Here is a 26,537-nt window from a genome sequence, read left to right on the forward strand (position 1 = left end):
CCCTTCATGGCTGAATCAAAGGCCACATATGTCCTCTGCAAACAGAGAAGGAAGACTGAAAAACTATTTGAAATAATGATTGAGAGAGAGGATGTTTATATCTGGGAGAAGGAGGGAATAGGAAATCCAAACTAAGCATCCTACTAACTGAAATTTATTCTTCCACCTTTGTGTTCATGGTTTTCCTTCTTGGGCTTGTGCTTAGATGTTGTTCCCAGCAGTGCTTTGACCTAAACTCTGATTTCCCTGTCCCCAGCTCCCTTTGACTCCTGGCTGAAAGAATCCTCAATCTTTTTGGGAAGAAAGAGAAAGAAAAAAGTTAGGAAACGTCCCCCTCCCACCAAACTCACCATTGATTTTATTTCTTTGTATAGCCTGGTGCCTTAGAGGATGTTAATGATATGGAAATGCAGCCATATGCTGGTACCTTTTTTTTCCCCATCTTTTCACAGGCTGCCACTGCTCCAAATGTTTCTATTGGCTCGTAGACCAGTGACTGTAAATAACACAGAAATGAGGAAAACTTTAATTCCATTTTAGTGAGCCAAAGGCAACAGATAGACACTCACTTTGTGCTTTGGAAGATTTTCATCATCTCCCAACTGTTTGCATTGTTCTTCTGCAAGATATTACTGCCCAGCGCTTCCAGTAGAAGGGATTTCTCTGTACTCTGCTCCAAGTTAGATAGATTATTTCAGTCTGCTGATGCAGATGTTTTTAGACAGTCTGACTCATTTAGCCCTAAATGGATTAGGCATGCTAAAAGAAATCCTTTTTGTTGCAAAGCTCTGATGACAAGTGAACCATGGCCAGTGACGAGAAACTCCAGAGGTAGCAACCGGATATGGTCAAGTATAAAGAAATATGTCTAAATACCGCCTGGTAACCCAAACTGTACATCTCTAAGGGGACGTAAATCCCCAAATATATGTCCTCTCATCCCCCATGCATTTTTTGGGAACACACATGGGATTTTCCACCCTAAAAAGTTTTTACTTGCAGACAGCAAAGACCTGCAATTCAGAACTATAACACTCTGAGTGGTTTGTGCTGTTCGTCTATTTAGTGCAAATGAGTGTTTTCAGGTTTTGTTCCCCAGAGTAGAGAAAGGTAGAATTGTCAACAAAGCATATTTTGTTGACCTTGATATTTATTTTATGATAAATCAACATACTTTCCTCTGTTCTCTTGATGTTTCAGACCTAGACTTTTCTTCCTATATCTCAACTAGATTTAGGATTTATTTTGATGGAAGTAATTTTAAGCTCCCAAAGAGAGTCTTCATTCATTTTGTATTGTTTCATGCTGCTTTTCACAACAAAGTGTTTCACAAAAATGCTATTTTTTGCTTTGTTGAATAACACTGTCTGATACAAACTCCAGCCTCACTTGGAACATTGTGTTCCTATGGTGGTACAAGTTGTGAAATGCATATGCACACACTCTTCATTTTCTTGAAACAGGGTGTGACTGGACCAGCAGGGCCTCCAGGTCCAAGAGGCTTGCCAGGAAATGTGGTATGTGTGCACCAGTGGATTTGTGTTCCTATCTCTGTCCTGATTTCTTTAATATGTTTAATTTTCCCTTCCATAATGTTTGCTATCAGGTTCAAGAGGCTGTGTTTCATTACACTTTTTTAATGGTTGAATTTAAATATCTGGAAGCACCTGGAAATGGTATATCCATGAAACATGTTCTCACATTCATTTGTAGCAAGAGAGAGGCATGGAGTTTTTTCATCCCTCACCAAACTGTCAAAAGCAATTTTTAGTGCCAGCTCTTCTAGAGGAAAATTGCAATGTTTATTGTCTCTCTGGTTTTATTTCCTTTACCTCATTCTCATTTGTCATTTCCTTTTGAAAACATGACTTCTTGATATAAAAATTCCATGGTATTCTCCTATTTTTATTATGAAAACATCTAAGTATTTGATCCTACAGTCAGAGCTTTGAAAGCAATGCAGTGTCCTCCTTGCCTTGGTAGATGTTCATCACCATTAGTATGTTGTGTGTGATAGCCCAAAGACTTTTTTGCAAACATGAAATGCTCCAACTCTGCTCCCTGCCCCACCACTGTAATTTTCTTTCTAGTGCCTGGGTTTTAGCTGGGTTTACCCTGAATTAAGTGGAAAACAGCAGATAAATCCCAGGTTATAATGTGTTCAGACATGGTGGTTTAGAATAGAGGGCTCATTAAGGCAGAGTTTGTCACCTGGGCAATCTAAGAAATCTTAAGTTGTCTTTCTACTAATTGTTAAGATACGTATATTTTAATTCCATTAGTGTAGCAATTTAATTTCAAACTGAAAGTGATATTGAAAATTAAGACCTTTTCCAATTTCATATTCCTTTAAGCAAACTCCTATGCCAGTAATACCAATATATTACCTATAAAAATTAATACAGTTGGAAATAATTTTTATTGGTGTAAAAAGGAAAATAATGATTGCAACCACCCTGTGAAGAGGTCAATCCAATCTTACCGGTGCCAAGACATCATTTCACATCTTAAAATGGACTGCCACTTCATAATGTGTTTTGGTGAATTAGAAAATTACAGTATTTAATTTGGAGCTCTAAATCATCTATATTTTGACAAGGAACCCTATGAGATACGCCAGGACATGAAAATGATTGAAAGCTGAGATAGAGGGTAAAATGAACATAGCTATGTTTTCCAAAGTGTAGCTTTGGAGAGCAGTAGCCATAAAAAAATAAGACTGTGAGACTTTTGGATTCTCTGATACAGAGGTGATGATTTGAGGATCGGTTGGTAATGGATTAGGAACTGCTGATGATTTCACAGAACAAATAGAATAGTTATTGGTAGAGAGAGAATGCACAAATCTGGGATTAGCTCAGTTTTTGCTTTTGTTGTTCAACTTTTTTATACTGAAAAAACCAATAAAACAAAAACAGCTCCTTTAAGCACTTGGTATACAACTCTTCTGTGGTGTTCTCTGGATTACAGGTTGTCTGTATGGAGAAATTTAAAAGTGATACTAATCCTAGAGATAGATTGTACTGAAACCACTGGTCTATCCATTTGCTTCAGGATCAAATGCTGCCTAAAAAGAAAGTTTTAAGCTTCAAAGTGCTTTTCTCTCCAGGGTGTACCTGGAGGCCCCGGACTACCAGGAAAAGAGGGAGAAAAAGGGGAAAAGGTGAGTATGTTCTTTCATTGATTCTTTCCTTTCCCCTCTCCCCTTTCCCCTCCCTTCTCCCCTCCCCTCCCTTCTCCCCTCCCCTCCCTTCTCCTCTCCTCTCCCTTCTCCTCTCCTCTCCTCTCCCTTCTCCTCTCCTCTCCTCTCCTCTCCTCTCCTCTCCTCTCCTCTCCTCTCCTCTCCTCTCCTCTCCTCTCCTCTCCTCTCCTCTCCCTCTCCCTCTCCCTCTCCCTCTTCCCCTCCCTCTTCCTCTCCCTCTCCCTCTTCCAGCATTTTGAGTAACCTGAGACAGAAGGAGTCTGAACTGGAAAATTATTTCGTAGGATCGTGGGTGGTTAAGGCACATGGGCTCATTAGATCATCTTGTCTGACCTCCTCCATTATACCTGCTGTAAGATTTTCACCCAGTTGCAGCTTTATAATTTATCTAATACAATCACTGAGATACAACTGGATACAGTGAAGTCACTGCAATGATTTCCTACTGTCCTCACTGCCTGATGAGAGCAGGAGTTTGGTGTTTTAAGTACACCCTGTTGACTACTGCAAATCCAGAACTGAAAGAAAAAACAGTTTTCATGGCTAGGAAACTGAGATTTCTGCTTTTTTTGATAATCTGTTGTAATTGGACCATTAGTTCAGCTTTCCAGTGCATTCTTGCTTACCTTTTGCCTGCCTTGCCTGACTGTTATGCCTCCTCTCATAGCTAGGCTGTGAGCTCTCTGAGGTCAAGGGTTTGTATAATAATTTGTTCATGCATTGCACAGTGCCCAGCATGCTGGAGTGCTGATCTTTGCATGCTCGAGTAGATCCTTCCATCAAATCATCTTCGAGATTACTGAGATATACCTCAGGGTCATATGTTGGCCAAGGGATCTCTCATATAGTTGGTTCCCAAAACATTTCAAAGTCTCATTTTGCTTTCCTTAAGGAAAATTACAAATGCCTTGAAATGACTGCAGGAAAAAGGCTCCTCTTTAAAGAGACTTTCCTGTGATACCAAGAGAAATTCAGGTTAGAAGGCTAGAAAAAACACATATCTTTCAGTCCCAACAAAAGACCTGATCCAGGAATGGTCTGCAGTAGGCTGCTAAGAGTTTTGCTGGATTGTCTCTTACAGGGTGATCCTGGAAAAGAAGGAAAAGTGGGTTTGCCTGGGCCAACTGGTAAGCCAGGTCCCGCTGGAGAGCCGGGTTTGCCTGGTAAGGGTAAAGATGGAGAACCGGTAAGTCCTGCTGGCAAACTCTGCACTTGAGTAGCTCGACATGAGGTAGACAAGCGTGACTTCTGCAGAAGAATGGTGGATTTTTGGTAGTTAGGCTGCATTGTCACAAGTGCTCGCAGGCTGTCTACTGAAGACCCAGAAGGCCTGATTGTGCAAAATTCTCCAGGTGACAGTGCTGCATCCAAAAAGGCAGAGAGAACTGAAGGTGTATTTGTGAACATTAAACCCCCTTCAGTCCTTTCTGCCTGCTGACCATCAAAAATGGAGACATCCACAAGGAGTAACTGTTGTCCTTGTGACCAGCACAAAAATGCTTATATTGATGGTAGTTCCCTATAAGCATTTAATTCTAATCAAATTATCAAATTATTTTATTTGCTTACATGCTATCACTAAAAGATGAGCTGTAAAGGTCTGTTCTAACCCAAGCTATTCTAAAATTCTATGGAGGGTGGTGGTGGGGATGTTTGTTACCTTGACTCTTTTAAAGTCCAAACTTATGTTGGGCTGCATGGTGACTGTTTTCTGGTTTTGTTTCTGTTACTTTAGGGGCAAAGAGGCCCACCAGGCTTGCCAGGACCCTTTGGACATAAGGTGAGAATGACCTTCATTATGGACTACTTCTCTCCATCACTGGAACTGGAGAAAAAGATGTGGTGAAAATACGGTCTGTTTTTCACTGGAAAATAGAGTTTGTGAAGGTTTCACTCAAAAACACACTTCTAGGCTTCTAGGAGGTTCATTTTACTATTTCAATATGTCTGTAGATGCAAATATTGAGATATGAATTAGCTGTGTTCACTTTCCACATTGAAAATTTCTTCCAGCATTGTGTGAATTCAGCGCAGACTAAAGACTAAATGCCCACTTTTTCAAGGAAACTGTGATTGGGACCTTTAATTCATACAGCAAGAGAGACATTTCATAGCTAAAAGACAACCTGCTCTGGAGACCACCTGTCAGCCCCTGAAAGAGCAGTCATAGCACTCATTTCCTTCACTTCTCAAGGTGGATATAAATTATTTTCTAAAGGGACCAGATAGTCCTGGTTTGTCCTCCTATTTTGTAGTTCAGGCTAAGAATAGCTAGTTGGTTAAGTTAATGACACTAATGTCAGCTGAAATTAATATTTATTCTCTTATAAATACACAACTAATAGAGAAAGCAATAAAATAGCAAAAAAACATTTGCTTCTGGGAACATCTGGATTGTGCTTGAGTCTGCAATCAGATACACCAGAATGTCTCCTCTTTGAAATGACTGTGTCCTGAACTGGATTGGAAGAAGAGCAGGATGTTTAAACACATTCTGTAAATGATAAAAGTAGGAATATAGGAGCATGAAACTAGAGTATGAATATAGGAGTATGAATCTAGCTCCCACAGTTTTGAAATAACCAAACTGTCATGAAGTGTTTTCTTTTGGTTTTGCTGCATTCTGTATAAAGGCATTGTACTCTGTTGTATATATATTTGACAGTTCAGAACACACACTCAATAATAAACTGAGAATTGATATAAAAGTCAGAAAAAAAACCCTAAAATAAATCTCATGAAATATTCTATTCAATATCAACACAAGATGGAAAGGATCTTAATTGTGCATGGGAAAATACTATTGAACTTTTCCTATTGAAATTACGTTCTTGAATAAAATAACAGATAAGAGATCTGCAGAAGTGTTTGAACTAATCAGAATACACTTTCTCTCACTGTCCTTGCAGGATTTTTTCTTTGTAATATAACATCAGCTGAAAAGAGAAAGAAAGAGAGAAATAGTGAGAGAGAGAGAAAGAAAGAAAGAGAGAGAGAAAGAAAGAACAAAAGAGAAAGGAGGGAAAGAAGGAAGGAAGGGAAAAAAATTATGAGATATTGCAGACCAAATTTGGGGTGGACAGAATCCATGGGTAACAATTTTTCTATCATGCTTCTATATAGCTGGGCATAGTGTAATAAGGAATAGCATCAATAAGATTCATTGCTATAAGTCTACTTCCAGTGTGAGACCAAATCTCACAACTGCAATACAATCCATAAAAATCTTGTTTGATTTCTCCCTGTAACAAGACAACAGACATTAAATTTCAGTCTTTCGGCTGAATTATTTCTTAGCTCTCTCTCTACAGTATCCATTAAACAGTTTCAAGTAGTTTTCTGTGCTCTGCAGGTTTTACTATAGAAAATCCCGTTTTCTAGAAGGGAGGTATCTCCTTTTTTAGCACAGTCCTCTAGAAAGAGCGATAGAAATGTTGAATTGTTTGTGTTTTTTTTTACAAAAAATTATTCATGCATTTCTGCATGTAGTCCTATGTTGGTAAAGGAAAGGAGAACATTAAGATGTAACCAAACACCCCTAATTTTTTCTTCCCAGATAAATAATCCATATTTAGGAATGTTTGCAGGTTAACCATCTACCATAGAAGCACAAAGAAAAGTGCATTATGGTGCTTAGTGTTTCCCTGAGCCAAGATGCCTAATACCCTACAGGCAATTGCAACTGCTGGAAATTCTATGCTGTACTCTAGAATAAATTAAAGTACTTGTAGAGGCTGTGTTCCCTCTCCTTTATGTGCTGTGGCACACTTTGACATTGTGTGAGTGCCCACAGAGGTAGCCAGGGGCTCATGTGAAGGAGAGGGACAGTTTTCTTGGCATGATGTGACAGTACCTGTGCCATTTCCCTACCCTGCCACATCCTGACACCGTTCCTCTGTGGGCAGGATCAGGTCAGGATGCATCAGTGTGATGTTCTGTTGTAAAACCTGGTTGCATTTTGGCACATTTTCTTAATACTGCACAAATCCTTTAACTTCTTCCTTTGTTTCAGGGGGAGAGGGGACCTCCTGGTCTCCCTGGGCAGCCAGGAGACAGAGGCGTGCCAGGAATCGGGCTGGCTGGACCCCCTGTGAGTAGCAGGTCCTGCTGCGACCTAGAATGAAGTGAAAACTTACCCAACACCATCTGAGGAATGTGTTGTCTGTGCTCAACTGTTCCATGAGGGACACAAGGCAATGGCAGGAAGATGTGTCATGGGAGGTTCAGGTTGGACGTTAGGAAAAGGTTCTTCACCCAGAGGGTGCTGGACACTGGAACAGGCTCCCGAGGGAGGTGTCCCGGCCCCAGGCCTGACAGTGTTCAAGAAGAGACTGGACAACGTCCTCAGACACATGGTGTGAACTGTGGGGTTGTCCTGTGCAGGGACAGGAGTTGGACTTGATGAACCTTGTGGGTCCCTTCCAACTCAGCACATTCTATGATTCTAAGAGCTTGTGGGATTATTTACCTTCTGAAGAAGGAAACTGCAGACTAGTCTAGAGGCTGCCATTCGTGACTCATATGTCTACACATCTGTTGTGAAGGATCTTGTTGTGAGGGATGAATTTGGTTTTAGTTGAAAGTGAAAGGCAGAGAAGTGCTATAGGAGTGATTGATATCACTGTCTGTTACTCCTGACTCTTCTGCATCATCTTGACACATCAGCTGTGGATGTGACTTGAGTCCTGTGCTCAGGCAGCAGGACTGGTCTGCTGGGGAGATGTAACCCTGTTGTCACCTCATTAGAAGGGACAAGTGTGACACACATGTCCAGATCAGTGACACCGTCAGCAGTCTGATAGGGAAACAGAAAATCAGATTACTTAAATTGCTGTATTCCAAGACAGCCATAATGTGCATAATTTCCTACAAAGGTTTAGTCGCACCTCATCCAGCTCTGCCCTCACCTCCTGCCATCGGTATTAAAGTTTTACCCTTATCAGTAGGCCACAAGATATATTTGAGAGTCTGCTCTGGAATGTTTGGATTTTCATATTGCTGTGGTTTGATCATTCCAGTATTTGGCATGTACAATTGCTCTTGAGATCAGGGGATTTGGGGGTGCTCTGACTGTAGCCCTGCTCAGAGTTCTCCAGATATGCACTGAATATGCAAGAGGAATATCTTTAGGAGGAAGCAAACAGCCTTCCTAGATGTAATTGCTGGAGGACATCTGAGACCTTGCATTATTTTTCAACCCCTTGTACATGCCATGATACTATACAAATCACAGTCATTTTTTTCATGCTCTGGTTATCTGGATATGTTTCCCAATTAGTACAGGAAATTACCTTGACATGAGAAGTGGTATTGCTGTGTAATACTAGTTGACAAATCCAGCTTTCTGAGGTGTATCTCCACTTAATATTCACTTTTACCTTGCTGAATACTATATATGTCAATGCAGACTGGGTCAGTCATGTTTCGGACTGTGACTGTCTCATGGCCTTCATGGTCTTTAAAGGGTTATTGATGGTTGAAGATGTGCTGGCTATTATTTATTTTGATTTATCTAAGGATCAGTGATGTTCTTCCGTTTCTTAATGTTCAGTCATTAATATTAAAATTAAATTTGCAAATGAGCATCTGGCTTGTTTGAAAATCACTGGTCTATGGCTGGTTTTTAATTGCTGATTTTTAGATTCAGTACAGCAGTAGGTGAGTTCACTTCTGCATCCTGATATACACCAGACAACAAAGTTCTTCACTGAGGCTTTAGTATAGCCATGAATGCAAATTACTAAGAACTTGACTCCAAATGTCACTTGTCTTACACTAGAGGATTACTTTTTTCCTGTGTCATCACTTGATCAATGTTGGGTTGAGTAGCCACCTACACACCACACAATACCTGATTGATTTGTTTTTATTTTTTTAATCTGCTTCACTAAATAACTTTGTTTGTTTGTTTGTTTGTTTTTTACTGTTATGATGGTTTTCTCCACTGGAGATTCATTGCAACCTCAGTTCCAGTGCAAGGATTCTGGAATTTGAACAACACTGTATAATGTTGAACCCATCAGGCTTTCACAAAGACTGAGTCCCACAGAAAAATAAATAGAAGTCAGTGGGGCTACTTTGGTGCATATTACACACTGAATTAAAGGTGTCAGCCTGTAGTCTTTTTAGTGATGTAACAAAAGTGTGTACATAATACTTTCAGCTTCAGAGCTAAAAGCCAGCACCTCTTTTTAATTGAAGTCCTCACCCTGTTTTCTCCTATGCCCTTAATCTCTCTCGTGCTTTGCTCCTGGCATAAAAGATATATATAAATGAGGATTTTTTTTTTTTTTACTTCGCTAAAGTATTGAGTTACTATTTACATAATACTGAGACATAAACTGAATATTAGCTGAGTGTGTTCTTTCCCAACTGAACCGTAAGCAGAATGGGTTGGATGCTTGGAGAAATGGGGTGAATTCACATGCTTATGCTGAAGTTACCTAATGGACGTATGTACTGCATAAGTAGAATTGTTTTGCTCTTGCTTTGCCTTGCCCTTTTCATATTACTATGGGTTCCAAATTATGTATTTAGCTTTTGCTTGAGCAGAGCATTAAGATGTCTTGCATGGAGGACTGTATGAGGATTAGTGAATTAATGTGCATGAAACAGAAATCAAAGGGAAAGGAGTCATAGTGTGAGCCAATTTATTCAAACACAGCCCCAGAGATGTGAGTTTGAGCCTTGTTTCGGGTGTGTTTGCAAGGCCAGATTGACTCATCCATGCATAGTATGGGTACTGCAACCCTTCTGTGGTGTTCCTATAGATGTGGATACCTTCTAGTGGTAACAAAAGTATATACAGGGTGAGTGTCACAAGGATGGAGCCAGGCTCTTCTTGGTGGCAACCAATGGTAGGACGAGGGGTAGTGGGTTCAAACTGGAACATAAGAGGTTCCACTTAAATTTGAGAAGAAATGTCTTCTCAGTAAGGGTAACAGAACACTGGAACAGGCTGCTCAGGGAAATTGAGGAGTCTCCTACTCTGGAGACATTCAAAACCCACCTGGACACCTTCACGTGTAACCTCATATGGATGTTCCTGCTCTGGTGAGGGGATTGGACTGGATGATCTCTTGAGGTCCCTTCCAATCCCCATCATTCTGTGATTATTTGATAGTGGCTCATTCTACTCAGTTGCACCTTTTTAAGTTGTATTCCAAAATGAACAGAATATGCACACCCACTGGACTTCCTGCTTTTACCTCATTTAAAGAGCATACAGGTCCCATGGGATGTTTTTCCTTGTGTTAGAGGTAGCTGAATACAGTGGTCTTCAGGACATGGGGGAGTTGTCCTGTCCCAGCCCAACAGATATGAGGAAGCTGTAGTTCTGTCCTCAGTTCCAACCGGTAGTGAGGCAGAGCACATATTGCCAATGATCATATGCATATACATTGCACACACACAAAGATGCCTGTGCCATGTATACCAATGCAGGGAATAATGCCTCTATCAACATTAATAAACTCATAGAATCATAGAACAGTTTGGGTTGGAAGGGACCTTTGAAAGTCATCTTGTCTGACTCCCCTGCCATGAACAGGGACATCTTGAACTACCTCAGGTTGCTCAGAGCCCCATTCAGCCTGGCCTTGAATGTCTCCAGGGACAGGGAATTTACCACCTCTCTCAGCAACATGTTCCAGTATTTTATCACCCTCATTGTAAAAAAATTATTCTTTATGTCTAGCCTGAATGTCCCCTCTTTTATTTTAAAACCATTTTGTCCTGTAAACCATTAAAACCCTTCATCCAGTTGTAACAGGCCCTTCTAAAAATTCTCTTCCCATCTTCCTTATAGGCCCCTTTTAAGTAAAGAAAGACCTCAATAAGGTCTCCCTGGAGCCTTCTCTTCTCCAGGCTGAACACCTCCAACTCTCTCAACCTGTCCTCCCAGCAGAGCTGTTCCAGCTTCGGGTCATTTCTGTGGCTGCTCTGGCCCCTCTTCAGCAGGTCCATGTGTGTCCTGTGCTGAGGACCCAGAGCTGGACCAGTACTGCAGGGGGGTCTCATCAGAGCAGAGCAGAGGGGGAGAATCACCTCCCTGACCTGCTGCCCACACTCCTTGTGATGCAGCCCAGGATACCATTGGCTTCTGGGCTGCAAGCACACATTGCTGGCTCATGTCCGACCTTGCACCCACCAGTACGCCCAAGTCCTTCTCTGTAGGGCAGCTCTGTATCCTAAACAGTACTCTTAGAAACACTGGTAAGAATGTCTTGATCCCACTCCTCCTCTCTGGCTGATAAGATTTGAAGAGCATAGTTGGAATGTACACATGTGCAGGGCTCCGTCAGACAAGTATTGTGTTAGCATACAGCTGACCCCTCTGGTATCTTTTTCTCTCATTTTTTTCTCACAATTTTTCCCCCATGATGTACCTCAATTTCTTCCTTATTTTGCCTTTGATCCTTCCCTTAAACCTCCTGTTGTGAGTATTGCACACTCCAACAGTGTTTGTGTGAGCAACCGGTCAGACTTACACCTTTTCTTCAACCTTTCTTCTCCAATGTTTGTTACTGTGATGCTCCAGGACTCAGCCTGATCAGCCAAGGAGGAATGTTAATTTTAAGTGTTTTTATTGCTGTATCTTTTCTGTTTTCAGGGCCCTGTTGGACCCCCAGGAGACAAAGGGTCATTGGTACAGTATGTCTTTCTAACTACGCCCAGGTTTTATGGGGAGGGGGAAATCACATTAATTGTGTTTCTACCCATGATTTCATGAAGACATGTTTAATTTATTTGTTCCCAGGGTTAGTAGTGTCACATGGTGGCTGACCCTCCAAAGGGGACTTCTCTTGTGCATTACTATTGCCTGCTATATTAAGTTGCGATAAAGAGTTGATTGAGACTTGGCATGGTGACAACTTTTCCTTACCTGTCAATAGTCCTACAAAAGCAAGAATGAATCACTTGTTTAACCCTTTATTCAAAAAAAGTATTTCAAGGCATGTAATTCAATGCACACTGCTATGCCCTATAGCCAAGGCATTTTTAAGCGTTTCTCTTACTTAAATCTTACAGGAACCTTTGCATTTTAGTAGTCACCAAACATGCCTAGTTCCTCAACAAGCAGTTTTGCAAACGTGCAATCCGTTGGTGTGAAACAAATAGCTGTGTACCATGGTTTAGTACACACTGGAATGAATTTCAAGTGAATCCACTGTACTAGCTCATACTGAGGAAGTGGACCATTTTTTCTCCTCTTCCATCCTGTGCTCAGTTATATTTTCTCCCTGTTCATAAACTTGCTTCCTATAAACAGCCAGTCAAGGTATGTGAGGCTTGACTTTACTGATGCACGTAAAGTCCCTTGAGGCACAGAAATGACTGATGCTGTGATAATGCAACGTGAGAACATATATTTTTTATACTCTCTCATAGTTGTTTAACTGCTAGTTACCCTTTTTCCCCCCAATAACTGCTGGGCTGAAGATTTCTTCTCTTCAGCTAAGAAGCACCTCATAAGTGCTGTTCATGTTATTGAATTTGTCTGTTCTCTCTTTTCCAGGGTCCCCGTGGTGTACCTGGTATCCCTGGACCACAGGGCCCTCCTGGCCACGATGTGAGTAAAATAAAAGTGCTCAAGAAATGTCTCAATGATCAAATCTAATTTCCCCAAAAATTGTGCTCATACTCAACCACAGTCATTGAGCATTACTAGGATGGTCCAAGGGAGATGATTTGCAGACATGGAACACTTACAAGTTAAAATGTCAGAGAGAAAACAGGCTGAGGAAGGTTGTCTCAAGGAAAGTGGTGGACTCCACCACTGAACCATTTAAAAATTATACTGGTGAAGTAAATTGACAGCATAGACTGGGGAATGATCCCACACTGGAAAAGGATGATTATTAAGCTGTCTAGGAACTTCTTAGAAGTCGCTGAGATAAGTAAACTATAATATTTCTATTAAGACAGGGCCACAGCTGTTAAAAATCTCCTTGTGAGTTCATTTTGCTGCTGCTGCCGTGCATGAGAGGTGACATTTTAACCCCTTGGTGCACTTTTTTCACTCCTGCCAGCTCAGTGGGTGAGTCATGGAGCTGAGGTACAAAGGAAAACGTGGCAGAATCCCAGCTGGAAAACTGACCCCTCTTGCTGCCCGGCTTTGTTGCAGTGTTGAATCAGAAAGAGGAGCATTCGTTTATTTTCTTCTCTGCTGGTCAGCCAGCTCTGTGATGTGGAGGAAAACCAGTAAGGAGGCTCTGAAAGGCTTTAGCTTTGGATTTGTGCCTGTTGAGGGAATGCTGTGAGGAGAGGGCAGTGGCCTTCTATAACTCTCCTTCTCAGTGCTGCTTTGTGACACTGTCATGTCCGAAAAGGCTACCAATTTTCACTAAGTCCATGGCAAGTAATTTTCAACCCTAATGTGGCTTTATTGACATACATCAACTGACCTAAAGGATGTGATTTTCTATGGGTTGGATCTCCTGTCCTCTTGCAGTGTTTGGAGAAGAAGGCTTAGTCTTCTTCCCATCTGCTTTGTCACAAGACAAATGATTATGGTCAACCCATGATAGTAGAAATGGTCCTTTCCTCCATCAGCCTGTGTTCCTAAGCTGCCACAGATTCAGAATTGTGTCCTGCTCGTTGCCCTTAGATCTCCTCATCTTGTTTAGAGATGTTTGAGATTTTTATCATGAGATTTTTAAAAAGGAAATACAATAGATGGTTTATTACAACTGTATTGTGTGATGAGAGTGCCAGAGGAAGGTTTTCTGAGTTTCTTCCTGGCTCTACTCAGATCAGCATTGACTGCTCAGCCCTTAGAGAGGCAGTACTTCAGCCTTTACATCTTTCCTTTTCTCTGTGGAAAATCACCCAAACAGAAACATTCCTTATGGTATAGTACTTGTAAAACATATCCTCTATTACACTGTTTTAATTGCACTCAATATGTCTTTTAGGAGCTCTCTGTATTCTGGTTGGTCACCTGTTAAGCAATTCTACCTGTGTTTCAGGAAGTGTAAATGTAACTACAGGACACATTCCAACATTTCTTGGTATAACAGCAGGGATACCTATTTTGACAAGATTTGCTGTTCCTTGATCTCCACTTTCATTTATGACTAGTACAAAGTATTTTTTTGTTCTGCTTTTTCACTCTCGTATATCAGTGTAGTATTGCTGTATTCTCTGAAGCATGCCCATTTTTGTACTCTGTCAGGTTTAAATAGTATGTCATCAGTTAGGAAAGCTCTAATTTGAAATGTTAATGTGAATTTACCATGCAAGTCCCAAGCCATTCAGTGGCAATAGCCTTAATGACTTGCCTCAATATTTCTTTTTTGCTGTGGCCACTGCAAATTTATTCCATGTTGTGTTTTGTTTTCTTTTGTGTTTGTTTGTTTGTTTGTTTGTTTTCCTAAGACTGAATAATTACTTTAAATCACATTTACACACATTAGGTTACTCTCTGCATTATTCTTCCAGTTGCAGACTCATCAGATGCTCTGGGAAGTGTCTGCTGTAAGCTGTTGTATTCCCTGATATTGCAAATCAGATTTACAGTTGTATTTGGGGAGATGGAATAATCAGTTCTTTTGGAATAGGTTTGGCCAGAATTGTCTCCCACAGGTTTTACATGAGTACGTTCTAACTTCTTTCTAGTGCCCTAAAAGCACGTGCCTTATTTTTTGCAATAGCTCTGCCCAGGGTCACGTTTTGAAACATCTGTTGGCAACTTGATCAAATATCAACAGTTCTCAGGACAATATCTTGTTTTATTAAAATTCAGGTTTTGAAAATTCTTGCCCAGGTTTACAGTACAGTCGTGATTGTTTGGCATTTTTCAATTCCTCTTAGCAAAAGGCTTGGTGTTTATTTTTCCTCTTGAGTTCACTATGTCCAATGACTACAGCTTCTCTTCTGCTGGGAGAAAGCTGGGCATATTGTCCCATATACATGATTTTCTTCTCTTTAAACTGGCATTTTTTTAATCTGATTAACTGAAGCTCCAATTCTTACAGCCTGGAAAGTGCTTTCTCAAGCCTATTTTTTTTGTGGTCTTTGTTTTTCCCTATAGGAGGACTGATTTGTTCCATAACAGGACTATTACATATTGTGACTGCTTCCATGCCCTCAATCACTTCAAGTATTTCTTGCACTTACTTTTGGAAAAAAAAAAATGTAGATCACATTTTAAGCTGGCAGTATTCATGTACTGTGCATTAAGCATAGCCTTAAGTACCTTCTTTCAGAGAAATTGGCCAGTCTCATATTCTGGGAGCTACAAAAAATATTTCTACATGTTAAGTGATGTCATGTACATGGCTACCTCCTTAAGCTGCTCCAGATCAGGTCCCTCCTGCCTGGCCCCTGCTGCCCAGGACTCGGGGTCTCTGCCCAGGTGGAACGATGCGGCTGTTGCTTTCCTGTTTGTGGGTTCACAGAATCACAGAGCGTCAGGGATTGGAAGGGACCTGAAAGCTCATCCAATGCAATCCTCCCGCCGGAACAGGAACACCCAGATGAGGTTACACAGGAAGGTGTCCAGGCGGGTGTGAACGTCTGCAGAGAAGGAGACTCCACAGCCTCCCTGGGCAGCCTGGACCAGGCTCCGTCACCCTCACTGAGAAGTTTCTTCTCAAATTTAATTGGAACCTTCTGTGTTCCAGTTTATACCCAACCAGTAACAAATGTTCAACCAGTAACAAAGCTGCACGTGAATCCCAGAGGTACAGACATGGACAACAAAGACACAGAGGATGCTGACGTGGCTGATCACACAGATTGTCACAGACAAGGTGCTGCGTTCAACAACACCTGCATACAGGACTCACATATAACATAAGCACAGAGAGCTAGATCCCTTCTCTTCAGCTGGCAGAGACAGGAGGTCACTGGTATTAGCACACATACACACACACACCACTCTCTAGCTTCACAAGCACATGCATATTTGCAGATTCTATGAGTGTTAACACAACCCCTCTGTACTGGCACCTCTTCTCAGATCCCAGACCCCCTTACCTGGCTCATGGGTCCCCTACTTGCCTTCTGGTCCAGCCTGATGTTCATTGCAAACATGCAACACTCATACGCTTGTCTCTTGCATGCTCCACACTTTCCATGGGCATACCAGCATGGACCTCCTCACCCACCTGATGCCCTGGCCTGGACCCAAGTTCCCCTACTTGCCAGCTGGTCCAGGTTGCAGTTTACTGACCAATACACACCCCTACACACACACCCCAGGACTGTGGAAGATACAGACATTTGCTTCCATCCCAGCTGGAACCAGGCTCATGGGTTGTGACCTGTGTTCCTACACCAGCCACTGTCATGGAGCCCCTCACTCCCCTTGCTCATGCTGGACGCCAAAATAGGTGTTTTGGGAAATGCACACCATTCCCACTCCAGTGGCTGGAGGTTAAAGACCCCAACACTCACTCCATTAGTTGACAGCAGAGGCTGGGGAGCCTACACCCCCTCTCTGATTCCAGCAGTTTTCACTCACATGCACATCCAAGTCTCACCAGAAGCTGGCACGTGGTCCTTGCAGTGCACATACACATTATGCAGAGAGATAATTAAGAAAAGGTTTAATAAGAAGATACAAGATGATAGGACAAACCATGGTGATCAAGTTCAGGGCTCAGCCAGGCAAATGCAGTGACCAGCCCTGTTTTACATAACCAGGCCCTTCTATGGTGCTTTCTGTCTGCCCCCCTGTTCCTCTCTGCTCCCCCTTCCCCTGTATGTCCCCTTGTGCATCTCCAAATCTCTATAAATTCCTGCACCCCTCCCAGTTCAGACTCCCCCTGGTTTACAGTCTTATCACTCACAGCGTCCAAGTTGGTCTTCCTGGAAGCGCAACCTGCGTTTTCTTGATAGACCATAAATTAGTGTGAGTGGTGAGGTTTCTTTATTGATAAGTCTGTGTCTTGATGTATTTTGTTTCTGGATTTCCTCCTTTTCCCTTAGTTTCCAAATTGAAAAGGTTCTAGGTCAGATAACCTTGCTGGAATAAACCTTCTCCCACTTCCACATGCCTTCATCAATTAGTGTGACTGTCCAGGTTTGGTTCCCATTACTGCCTCCCTTATTTGTTGTTCAGGTTTGTGTTCCTATATGTTCTTATTTATGGCTTCCTCCTTATTTTCTCTTGTTGCATTTAAAACATCTTTGACCGGATACCCCTGAAGGAGCAGAAACTCTCTGGCCAAATGCCCTTACACCACACATTTTTTGGGAAGCATCCATTGTCTTCTGTCTGCTGGGAGATCAAATGTTTCTGTTCAACATACCTACTTAGTTCCCTTAGATTAGAAAACAATCTGAATGAGACATTCTCTTTCCCTACTATTAGCACTGAGGACACCCATTTAATAAGCTGTTTCTCTATTTTGATTATGATAATTTTAATTAACCCAAACATTGAATTAATCACTTTTTAATTCTGTTAATTATTTATGATAACCAAGTTCCAATATTACATGGAAGTCAATCTTCCCCTGCATTTATTTTTATAATTACAAAAACTTTGTGGATGCATATATTACTGCTTAGGATCTGAAAAGCAGAGTTTTCTGTTCTGGGGTTGATTTTCCCATTCAGTTAGAAGGACAGTCCCAATGAGCTTTTGTGTTTGTTTTAGGGTGCATACACCCCAAACCAGAGTACACTTATTAAACCTCCCATTGGCTTTTCTTTTTTTTTTTCCCCTAAGACTTCTGTTTAAGCTTATATTTAAGGTTTCTGACCAATGTTTGCAGATTCACCCTTATTGTCAGTCTTTTCTAACTCCAGGCTTATATAGTCCAGCAGTCTTTATTTTAGACCCTGCTTCAGTTGCCTGTTCTCTGATAATGCAACATGTTAAAGTGCCATCATCCGGCATTTGGTTTGTTCCTTTCTGCTCAGACAAGAATTCTTCAAAGGCCACTCTCTCTTTTCAGTCTTGTACCATTCAAATGAATAAGTTTTCCTGGGTATGTAGTGGTTTTCACATTTGTCAGCCATGACACAGCTTAATCTCTTATCTTTGCTTATTTGCATCCTGTTAAAAGACATCATAGAAAACAGGTCAACCCCTTTTTGTGACAAATCAAATATCACAGTGATGATTAAATCTTTGGCAGGATTTCAATTTTAGATACTCCCTTCTTGTCTGTCTTTTCTCGTAACTAAGAAGTATTTTCCTATATTCTTTTTTAAATGCTCAAATTCCACCTCTAGTACCATGTTATGTTTCAGATCCTCAAGCAAGAAACTGTCAACAAGCCTTGTGGTAGAATAGTTTATTTATAGCTATGTTAATAGTTAGCGTTAAAGATATTTCTGCATTGTCTTTTCTGTGTTGCTTTCTGATCCATGATGTTTCTCATGGCTCAAGTCCCTGTTTACATCACACTCCTTCAAGTAAGTGCTGTGTGAGTCTTCCTGAACAAAGCAGGTCCAGGGATACAAGATCAGTGTAATCCTTATTGAGACAACCCTCTTCCTGTTTCCAGAAGTGGTTGAGAACTACAGTGGAGATGATGCCAAAAGCATGACCTACTGATTAACATCAGCGAAAGAGAAGAGACTTTGGGAACATCCCACAATATTCTAACAACCACATTGCTGCTGTTTGGAAGAAGCAAAGCTATTAATGGTTATAAGATTTCCTTATATTTACTTTCCTTATATTTACTAAATTCCCCAGAATGACACCTGAGCTAAGAATCTCCTTCACACCTTATCTTCTCTTGGTTCTCACCTGAAGAAGGTTTAGTGTCTCAGGAAACAAGGTTTTATCCATGTACTTCAGTGTGCTTTGGTTCCACTAGCTCCACTTCAGTTCGTGTCTTACAAAGTCAAGATAATTGAAGGATTGTTGTTCAGCCAGAAGTGTTTACTATGGATATAAAAAAAAAGAACAGTCAATATATTTTTCCATTTTCTCTCTCCTCTAGCAATAGGTACAGAATTTAAGTTAGAAGTGAGACACAAGGGTGAAATTCAAGTTTGCTCTATAGCTATAATTATGGTGTAGCAGGGTACCATGACTTTGCCTGTGCGCACACACAGTGAACTTAAATAATTAATCCACAGGTAGCAAAGTAACTCCCCATCTGGTTATGTGCATAAATAATACAATGGACTGATTGATTGGAGACAACAGACCAACCTGAGACAAGGTGGTTGACAGAATGCCTAGTTCCCTTCTTGACAAAGCATTTGACAAATTTTTAAAGCAGCTTTCCAGGTGTAAATTTTGGGTCATCTCAGAGAGAGCCCTAGAGAGCCCCTCCTGAGTCTAGGCTGATTGAATTCCATTACTTGTATCTTCAGTGTGTTGATTAACATCCTGGATGGGGAATCTGGCACCATCCCAGAGAACTCCCTGGATGGGTCGTGCTGCAGAATCAACCAAACTGAACACAGGTGCTTTTAAATAGTCAGTGGAAACTGTTCCTGCCAATGCAAAAATTGTCAATAGGACAGTCTTTTGTATGTGGTTAAGATAGATAGATATTTTGTTTATACTTTAAGATACTCAACAGGGGTATAACATTTATGTCTGAATGATTATTTGGGGGAATCTCACCCAGTCCATCTTAATACACCACTCCAAGGATGCTTACAATGCAGAGGTTTCTGTTATTATGTGGACAGTGACCAACTGCTTTTTTACCAAACTAATAACTTACTAATGACAGGTAAGAGATGCCCATTCCAGGGAGGTCCATTTTCCAAACCATGACTTCATGGGCCTTAAATTCTAAGGATACTGGTAATTTCTATGCCTTCATTTCATGAAAACTGATACCAATACACCCTTACAAACAAACAAACAAAAAGGCTCATTGCTGTTTCAGGTGCAAGGTACCTGTTTGTAAGGCTTACGCAAAGCAAGGTCTTAATTTTGCATGTTGTGTCTTCAGGGATTTGTATCTCCATCCTTCACACTACTGGAGTTCATTGTGTTTCCTGTGACCAGGAGACAAGCTAAAACAATTTCCATCTTTGCATGACTCAAATTAATTTTACAAGGCCATACAGTAGATAAGAGAGATTTAGGAGGGGTTGAGAGGGAGTCATTAAGAGAAGACCAAAAAATGAGAGAGATAACTTTTAAAGCTGCAGGTATTTAAAGGAGTTTACTGTTTGTTACATGCAAGGAACAGTGGTGCTCAGTGACAGAAAGTAAAATGTGTGCTAGTCCAGAGCAGTCAGCAGAGTGTGGAAGAAACCACGGGGTTGTTGTATAATAATTTCATATTTTTTTCTTTCTCTTGTTCTGTAGGGTCTGCCTGGAAATCCAGGGGAAAGAGGACCTCCTGGAAAACCAGTATGTAACTTCGCTTATTTGTTACATCTTCATTTTAACTCCGTTTCCACCTGTACACTTTACATCAGAACTTCACTTAAGTGAGTTTCCACTGCTGCTCTTCCCAACCCCTGCTAAGGGGTTATGATAGAAATATCAATATAACAATATGAAAATAACTGGATATCCTGCATGTACACAAAAGCCAAAATTTTCAAGGCACTACCCTCAGCAAGACCTCACCTCATGTGTGATGAATTGCATTGATAATGTAGGACAGGACATACATGTGTTTGGCCTAATGAGCTCTAGGCAGGGCAAGTAAAATCAATGAGAATTCATAAGCCTGTTCAGGAGAATTTCATAAACATTGATGCCTTTTAAAATTACCTGCAACAATGAATTTTCTTGTTCCATAGGGTTCCCCACCCCTGCTGTCTCCAGAGGACATCAACCTGTTAGTAAAGGTAATCAACCTTTGATGATGAAGGGAGTTTATCTGTATATTTGATTCAGACCTGACTAACTTTCTGTGATGGGAAAGTATCTGAGCTACAAGTGCAACAGGTGCCTTTAAACACTCTGTCAAAACTTTAAATTTGCACGTTTCCTAATTGCACTGATACTGGGACACTAGACCACATGCTGGAGATCAAAATCCAATGCCTTTTGACCATCCACAGCAGTGAAATGACCTGCAAAGATCTTCGTACCATGCTGTATGTTATTAAAGCTCTGAGACTTTTTCAGCTCTTTCTGAGGCATGCATTCCCAAGGAGAAATAAACATTGTCCAGCTGTAACACCTAAAACAGCAAATGGAAAACATTTTAATAAAATATCTGGTATTTTACATGTACCTTCAACAATGACTGGAATAGGTTTGAACTGTGGCTGCGAAGTCAATTTACATAGTGTTTCTAAAAGGATGTGGGGATTAACCGCAGATGTACACCTGTTTCAAAAGTGATGATCTGTGTGTCTGCTTTTACTTTCCGTGTAGTAATTTGTCTGGGAAATAAGTCAGTATATAATAGGTGTTGACTGCAAAATCTTTACAGATTTACATGGGCTGAGTTGGGAGATTTTTTCAGAAGTCTTGGGACATGGCAAGAAATCCTTTCTTATTGATTAAAAGAAACTAAAAAATTAGCTTTTATTATGAACCTTACTAACAAAAAGACCCTTTCAAGATTGCTACTGTGAAATGCCTTCATTGAAGTGCTGTCTTTCTTATGGAGCCAAGTATTTTTCTGGATATGTCACTGCATGGAATTGCTTGGGATTTCTGATCAGAGCAACAGCAAGAGACTGATTCTTGAGTACAGGATGTCATTTTGATGTCCCTTTGTTTTCTTCCTTTGATTATGTTACGGCTAAACACACACATATGCCTTACATTTTCTTTATGTTTGGCATTTTTTCACTCCACACTTGGTACAGATCTATATAAAGCAGGACCTTGAAATCCCAGGTGAAAATAGGGCTTTGTTGTTCTTGGTGTTTCTCAAGCACTTATAAGTAGATAGATGTGCATGTAGGGACTGAGACTTAGAAAGACAATTTACCTCACAATTTTGCAGTGGATCATTGGCAGAGTGGGGTATTGGAGCAAGGTCTTCTAACTCTCAGCCTGAAGATTTGTCTGTTGTGCTATGCTGACTCTTATAGGCAGGATTAACTTCCCTTTTGCTGAAAGGACTTTACTTTTGAAATGGAAATGTCATGTCCATGGTATTTCATTTCCTGAGAATAGCAGAAATGTAAAGACTAGTCAGATGATTCTTCAAAGAGTTTTAGAAAGAGGGTGATGGCAATTCTCTAAGACAGAATTTGTCCAGGACACTGTGACATTCACTTGGTCTTCACAAACTCCATTGGATGTTCTCCTTGGCCATGCTAGCTGATGAATAGTTTCCCTTGCAGAACACCCTTTCTGACATTGTGCTGCACCAAAGTTTTCTCTAGCAATCTGCCCTTTGAGCTGTAATCCAGCTCTTTCAGACCAATGTATAAACCAGTATTACTGTAGCTTCAAAACAAAGTTGTTCTTCGTGGTCTTGCTTTGCATCTCTCTGAGCTCCACAGTAGGAAGAGCTTTCCCTTTGTTTCTTGATCATGGATGATCAGTTAGGTCCTGTCCAACTAGAATTGATAGAAAATACCCCATAGGGACATGTGTGAGGTCAGCTGCTGATCCTCACTCTGCTCTATGCTGCTGTCACTTCAGTTCTGTAAAGCAAACTAACCCAGATCCTCCCCAGCATGGTCAAACTGCAAAGTCCTATGCATTATACTGGCACCACACTGTGGCTTTTGTAGTAGGTCTCTGCAAGGTCTGCTAGGCACCTTCAGTTTATTGCTAATTTTTCTCCATGTTCTCTCCTAGGATGTGTGCACTGAGTGCCCTCCTGGCCCACCAGGATTGCCAGGCATCCCAGGTTTCAAAGGTGATAAAGGTCTCCGAGGACCACCAGGTAGAGACGGCCAGGATGGGAAAATGGTAAGAGAGCTGGGGAAGTGACCATGCCTTGGATGTGGTATAACCTTATTTTTCTTATAATATTTTTAGATGGTTGATTTTGTTGTTCTTGTTTTGTTTTATTTTTCTATCAACAACCTAATGAATCTGTTTTAGATGTCTGTGGAGTCCACAGACTAAACTTGTGTTTACCTCTACCTCTTCTGCATTGCAGGGAGATGCTGGTCCCAGGGGTCCTGCAGGCCCACCTGGGCTGGATGGCCCCAAGGTTGGTTGGTTTTCTTCAGTTGTCTAATGAAAAATTGTTTGTGACTACTTAGTACACAGTTTAAAGCAGGAACTTGGTGTCATCCATCTCTGTGTAAAGGAATAGTTGGGTGGGCTCTGTACTGGCTGTGCACTGGCATGCCACATGGACACAGGACTGCATAGCTCCCCCATGAACACTGTTTCACTTAAATAGTGTCTTCTGCTGTCCCTTTGTTCACACCCAGACACACACACAGACACACAAGTGGAGGGCCTGATTCTTTATATTGAATTTCATTACATTGGTGTTTTGAGGCAGACAAGGACTTGACAGTAAGTTTCAGTTCAAATTGGGTAAGGAAGAAATTAGAGCCTCAGCAGTAGACACCCTGCATGTTTCTCTTCTCTTTAGATCCTGTATGCTTGCATCACATAAATTAAGGGTGACCCAGTGGGCTGCTGGACTCCATATATACAATCTGCCATCGTGGTTTTATCCACAGACTCTGAGTGTTTCCTGAAACACGCTATAGGAAGAACTCCTTGTTTCAGCTGTATGCTTCTGTCTAATGGACATATGCAAATATAAAACTTCCAATATCTGAAGAATTTCAATAATGTCACATTTCAAGCGTTTCCCATGAAGAGGTCTGTCACCCAGCTCACAATGCCAGTGCCTGGTCACAATCAAAACCTTTTCAAGTGCCTAATGTGAAATAAATCAAAACAAATCAATGGAGGGACAGAGAAAGTGATTTCATGATGGACCACAGTTTCCTCCAGACTTCCCTTCATTACTGATCTACTGTCTAAAACAGCCTCTGCTATTTTAACATCTTTGTATTTACAGTTATTAGACTGCAGGACAAGCTAATACAGATTCATGAATTAATTTTGTATCTTGCAATTAAAAGTGTGGTAGGGAGAGCAGCAGAGTCTCAAAAGCAAATACAGGGTTGATCAAAATGAAAGTCTGTTCCAGCATAAAATTTGCAAAAGAATTAGTAACCCGTAAAGACAATAACTGGCAGAAAAGCCAAGAAATCTGAGACATATCATGTCTGCTGCTTTTTTTGTATGCCATGAGAAAGAAGAGATTTGGGATGAAAAACTGAATGTTTAGGTGAAATAACAGGACCAATTTTAAACTGTATATGTGGATAAAATAAAATCAAGAGTTTGATAAATAGTCTAACTTGCATTCAGTAAAAAAGCAGAATCACAGAATTTGCAAATGTTAAAAGAAGAAATTGTAAGACCCCTAGGAAGGTGCACAAAGACAGTCTTTTTGACTCCTTTCTAAATACGTTAGAGGGTCCTTGCAATGAAAGACCAAAAGAGTTCTGCACTTTTGAAGATGTGGTACATTGTCCTTACCAACACTATCCAGACTAGTATTAGGTCTCTTTCTGAAATGGAGCAGTAGAACTGCAGATCTTTGCACATGAGCAGCTTCATGCCTTCTGGCTATAAGAATTAGGCATCTTTAAATTAATTAATAGCAGCCCTCCCTTCCCCACTTGTTTCTGAGCTCTCAAGGAGTAAACTAGAGTATTATTTCCACAGCTAGCAATTAATTAGAGTTCTGTGCATTGTTCATAATTTGTTCTCCATCACCTCAGTGTTTTTCACTGTGTGAGGCTCGCCTTACTTTAGGTCTTGATAACATAGATACCTACATTTAAGTTAGATACCTCTGTTCTGTTGTCACTAGGACAGAGAGATAGAGAAAGGGGAGGGCATTTTCTGGATGTGAATTTTTTTACTGCATCTTAGAAATGCCATTTTTATTGCTCCTGTCCCTGAAGGAAGAGGAGATTACTAGCTCATACTGTGGGCGCCTTTGTTGGACCAGATGATTCCTTACTAAGATCTGATTTAGTGGAGTTCTTAACAACCTGTCTGCTTTCTAAGGATGTGTAAATCTTTTTCATCTCCATGAAACTATAACATAAAAAAGCACTATGCTGGGTCTGCTCAAAAGCTATTCTTCACATATATTCCTGGCTCAAACATTGGTCATGAAAGTTTAGGGAAGAATTTAAGAGGAGGGAAAGCAGGACTCAGTCCTAATTTGAGGTTTATACTCAAATGTCCGAGTGCTTTATGAAAACGGTCAAAAAGCTGATAGGATACTGAATGTAAGTGACTTTCAATGGCTTTTATTTTTTATTATCAGGGTGCTAAAGGAGATCGTGGTATGACTGGGGATGCAGGAGAAAAAGGTGAACAGGTAAAAACAGAGTGTGCTTTCCAACAGTGTCATCACTGTGATTGTTCCTTCATCAACAACTCCTATAATGTCTGTAGAGCAACATCCTTCTCAGAGACAGAGGAGAAAGATGGGAGCTCTTTATCACTGATATACCTCAACTGGGCTATGCTGAAGAGTGAAACTGTAGCAGTCCTCCACAGGCTTCCAACTCCAATAAAAACATTCCTGTATGATCTGTTTCCTCACCTCTAGATTGGATACATTCAGTTCTATACATCACCTAACCTTTAGTTATTTCCCCAGATAATGCCAAGAGTTGTTCTGGGAGGTCAGGTGTCTCTGGGTTGAAAGAGCTGGTGTTTCAGTTTGTCCTGGAAGATGAATGAAAGCATAGCCTCTTTTAGCAAGGACTGAGATGCCACAAGAAAGAGGAGAATGGTCTAAATTTGAGCAAAGTTTCATAGTTAATTTTGCCAAGGGCTGAGTCAATAGTTTAAGGTGCAAATCAGCACCTCTTCAATGAGATTTGTAGGGTATTTTAAACAGGTTTGGTTTCTGGCCTGATATCCTGCCTTGTACAATTCCACAGTATTTGTTTTCCTCTTCCATTGGGATAGACTGCAGTACACCTCAGAAAAAGAACACCTTAAATTTAACTACATTTATTCCTGAAGTGCATGCTTTGAAACCAAGGTTTCACTTTAAAAAGTCACGGTTCTTTCTTTCCTTATAAGCACCTCTTTGTGTATTGTCTCATTTTGGTGTTACTTCGTAATTTTCTGTCACCAGTTAACTTTTATGCAACTAGAGATATGAATAATGCATAAAGTCCCTCTTTTCATTCTGCAGGGCCACCCTGGAATGCCTGGCTTCTCTGGGGCTCCTGGAAACCCTGGTCCACCTGTAAGTTCCTCTTTTGCAAAGATAGTCCCGTATTTTCCTTACTAATAAAGGCTGTTTCAAGCTACATGTGGAAGAAAGGACCGTTCCCATCTGTCTGTGCATTGCATTTGCATTTTCCAGTGGGTTCCTAATGGCCCCCTGAGTGTCATAGAGTTCCCCACTCATGATAATTGCTATTTAATATCAGCCACTTTTCACTGATTGCTTCAATTCGCTCTGTG

At 40.9% G+C, this 26,537-nt stretch overlaps 1 protein-coding gene across 3 annotated transcripts in view; it reads left to right on the plus strand.

Moving 5' to 3' along the window:
- COL22A1 (collagen type XXII alpha 1 chain) overlaps positions 1–26,537 on the plus strand; it is a 232,188-nt gene that overhangs the window by 180,733 nt on the left and 24,918 nt on the right. For all 3 annotated transcript variants that reach the window (XM_071803774.1, XM_065831575.2, XM_071803775.1), the window contains exons 37-49: positions 1,464–1,517; positions 3,110–3,163; positions 4,284–4,388; positions 4,938–4,982; positions 7,215–7,292; positions 11,814–11,849; positions 12,720–12,773; positions 20,445–20,489; positions 20,888–20,935; positions 22,857–22,970; positions 23,164–23,217; positions 25,378–25,431; positions 26,263–26,316. In XM_071803774.1, the coding sequence (XP_071659875.1) occupies positions 1,464–1,517; positions 3,110–3,163; positions 4,284–4,388; positions 4,938–4,982; positions 7,215–7,292; positions 11,814–11,849; positions 12,720–12,773; positions 20,445–20,489; positions 20,888–20,935; positions 22,857–22,970; positions 23,164–23,217; positions 25,378–25,431; positions 26,263–26,316 (795 nt within the window). The remainder of the gene's footprint in view (positions 1–1,463; positions 1,518–3,109; positions 3,164–4,283; positions 4,389–4,937; positions 4,983–7,214; positions 7,293–11,813; positions 11,850–12,719; positions 12,774–20,444; positions 20,490–20,887; positions 20,936–22,856; positions 22,971–23,163; positions 23,218–25,377; positions 25,432–26,262; positions 26,317–26,537) is intronic.

This window comes from Patagioenas fasciata, chromosome 2 (genome assembly GCF_037038585.1).
Source record: "Patagioenas fasciata isolate bPatFas1 chromosome 2, bPatFas1.hap1, whole genome shotgun sequence".
Taxonomy (NCBI): Eukaryota; Metazoa; Chordata; class Aves; order Columbiformes; family Columbidae; genus Patagioenas; species Patagioenas fasciata.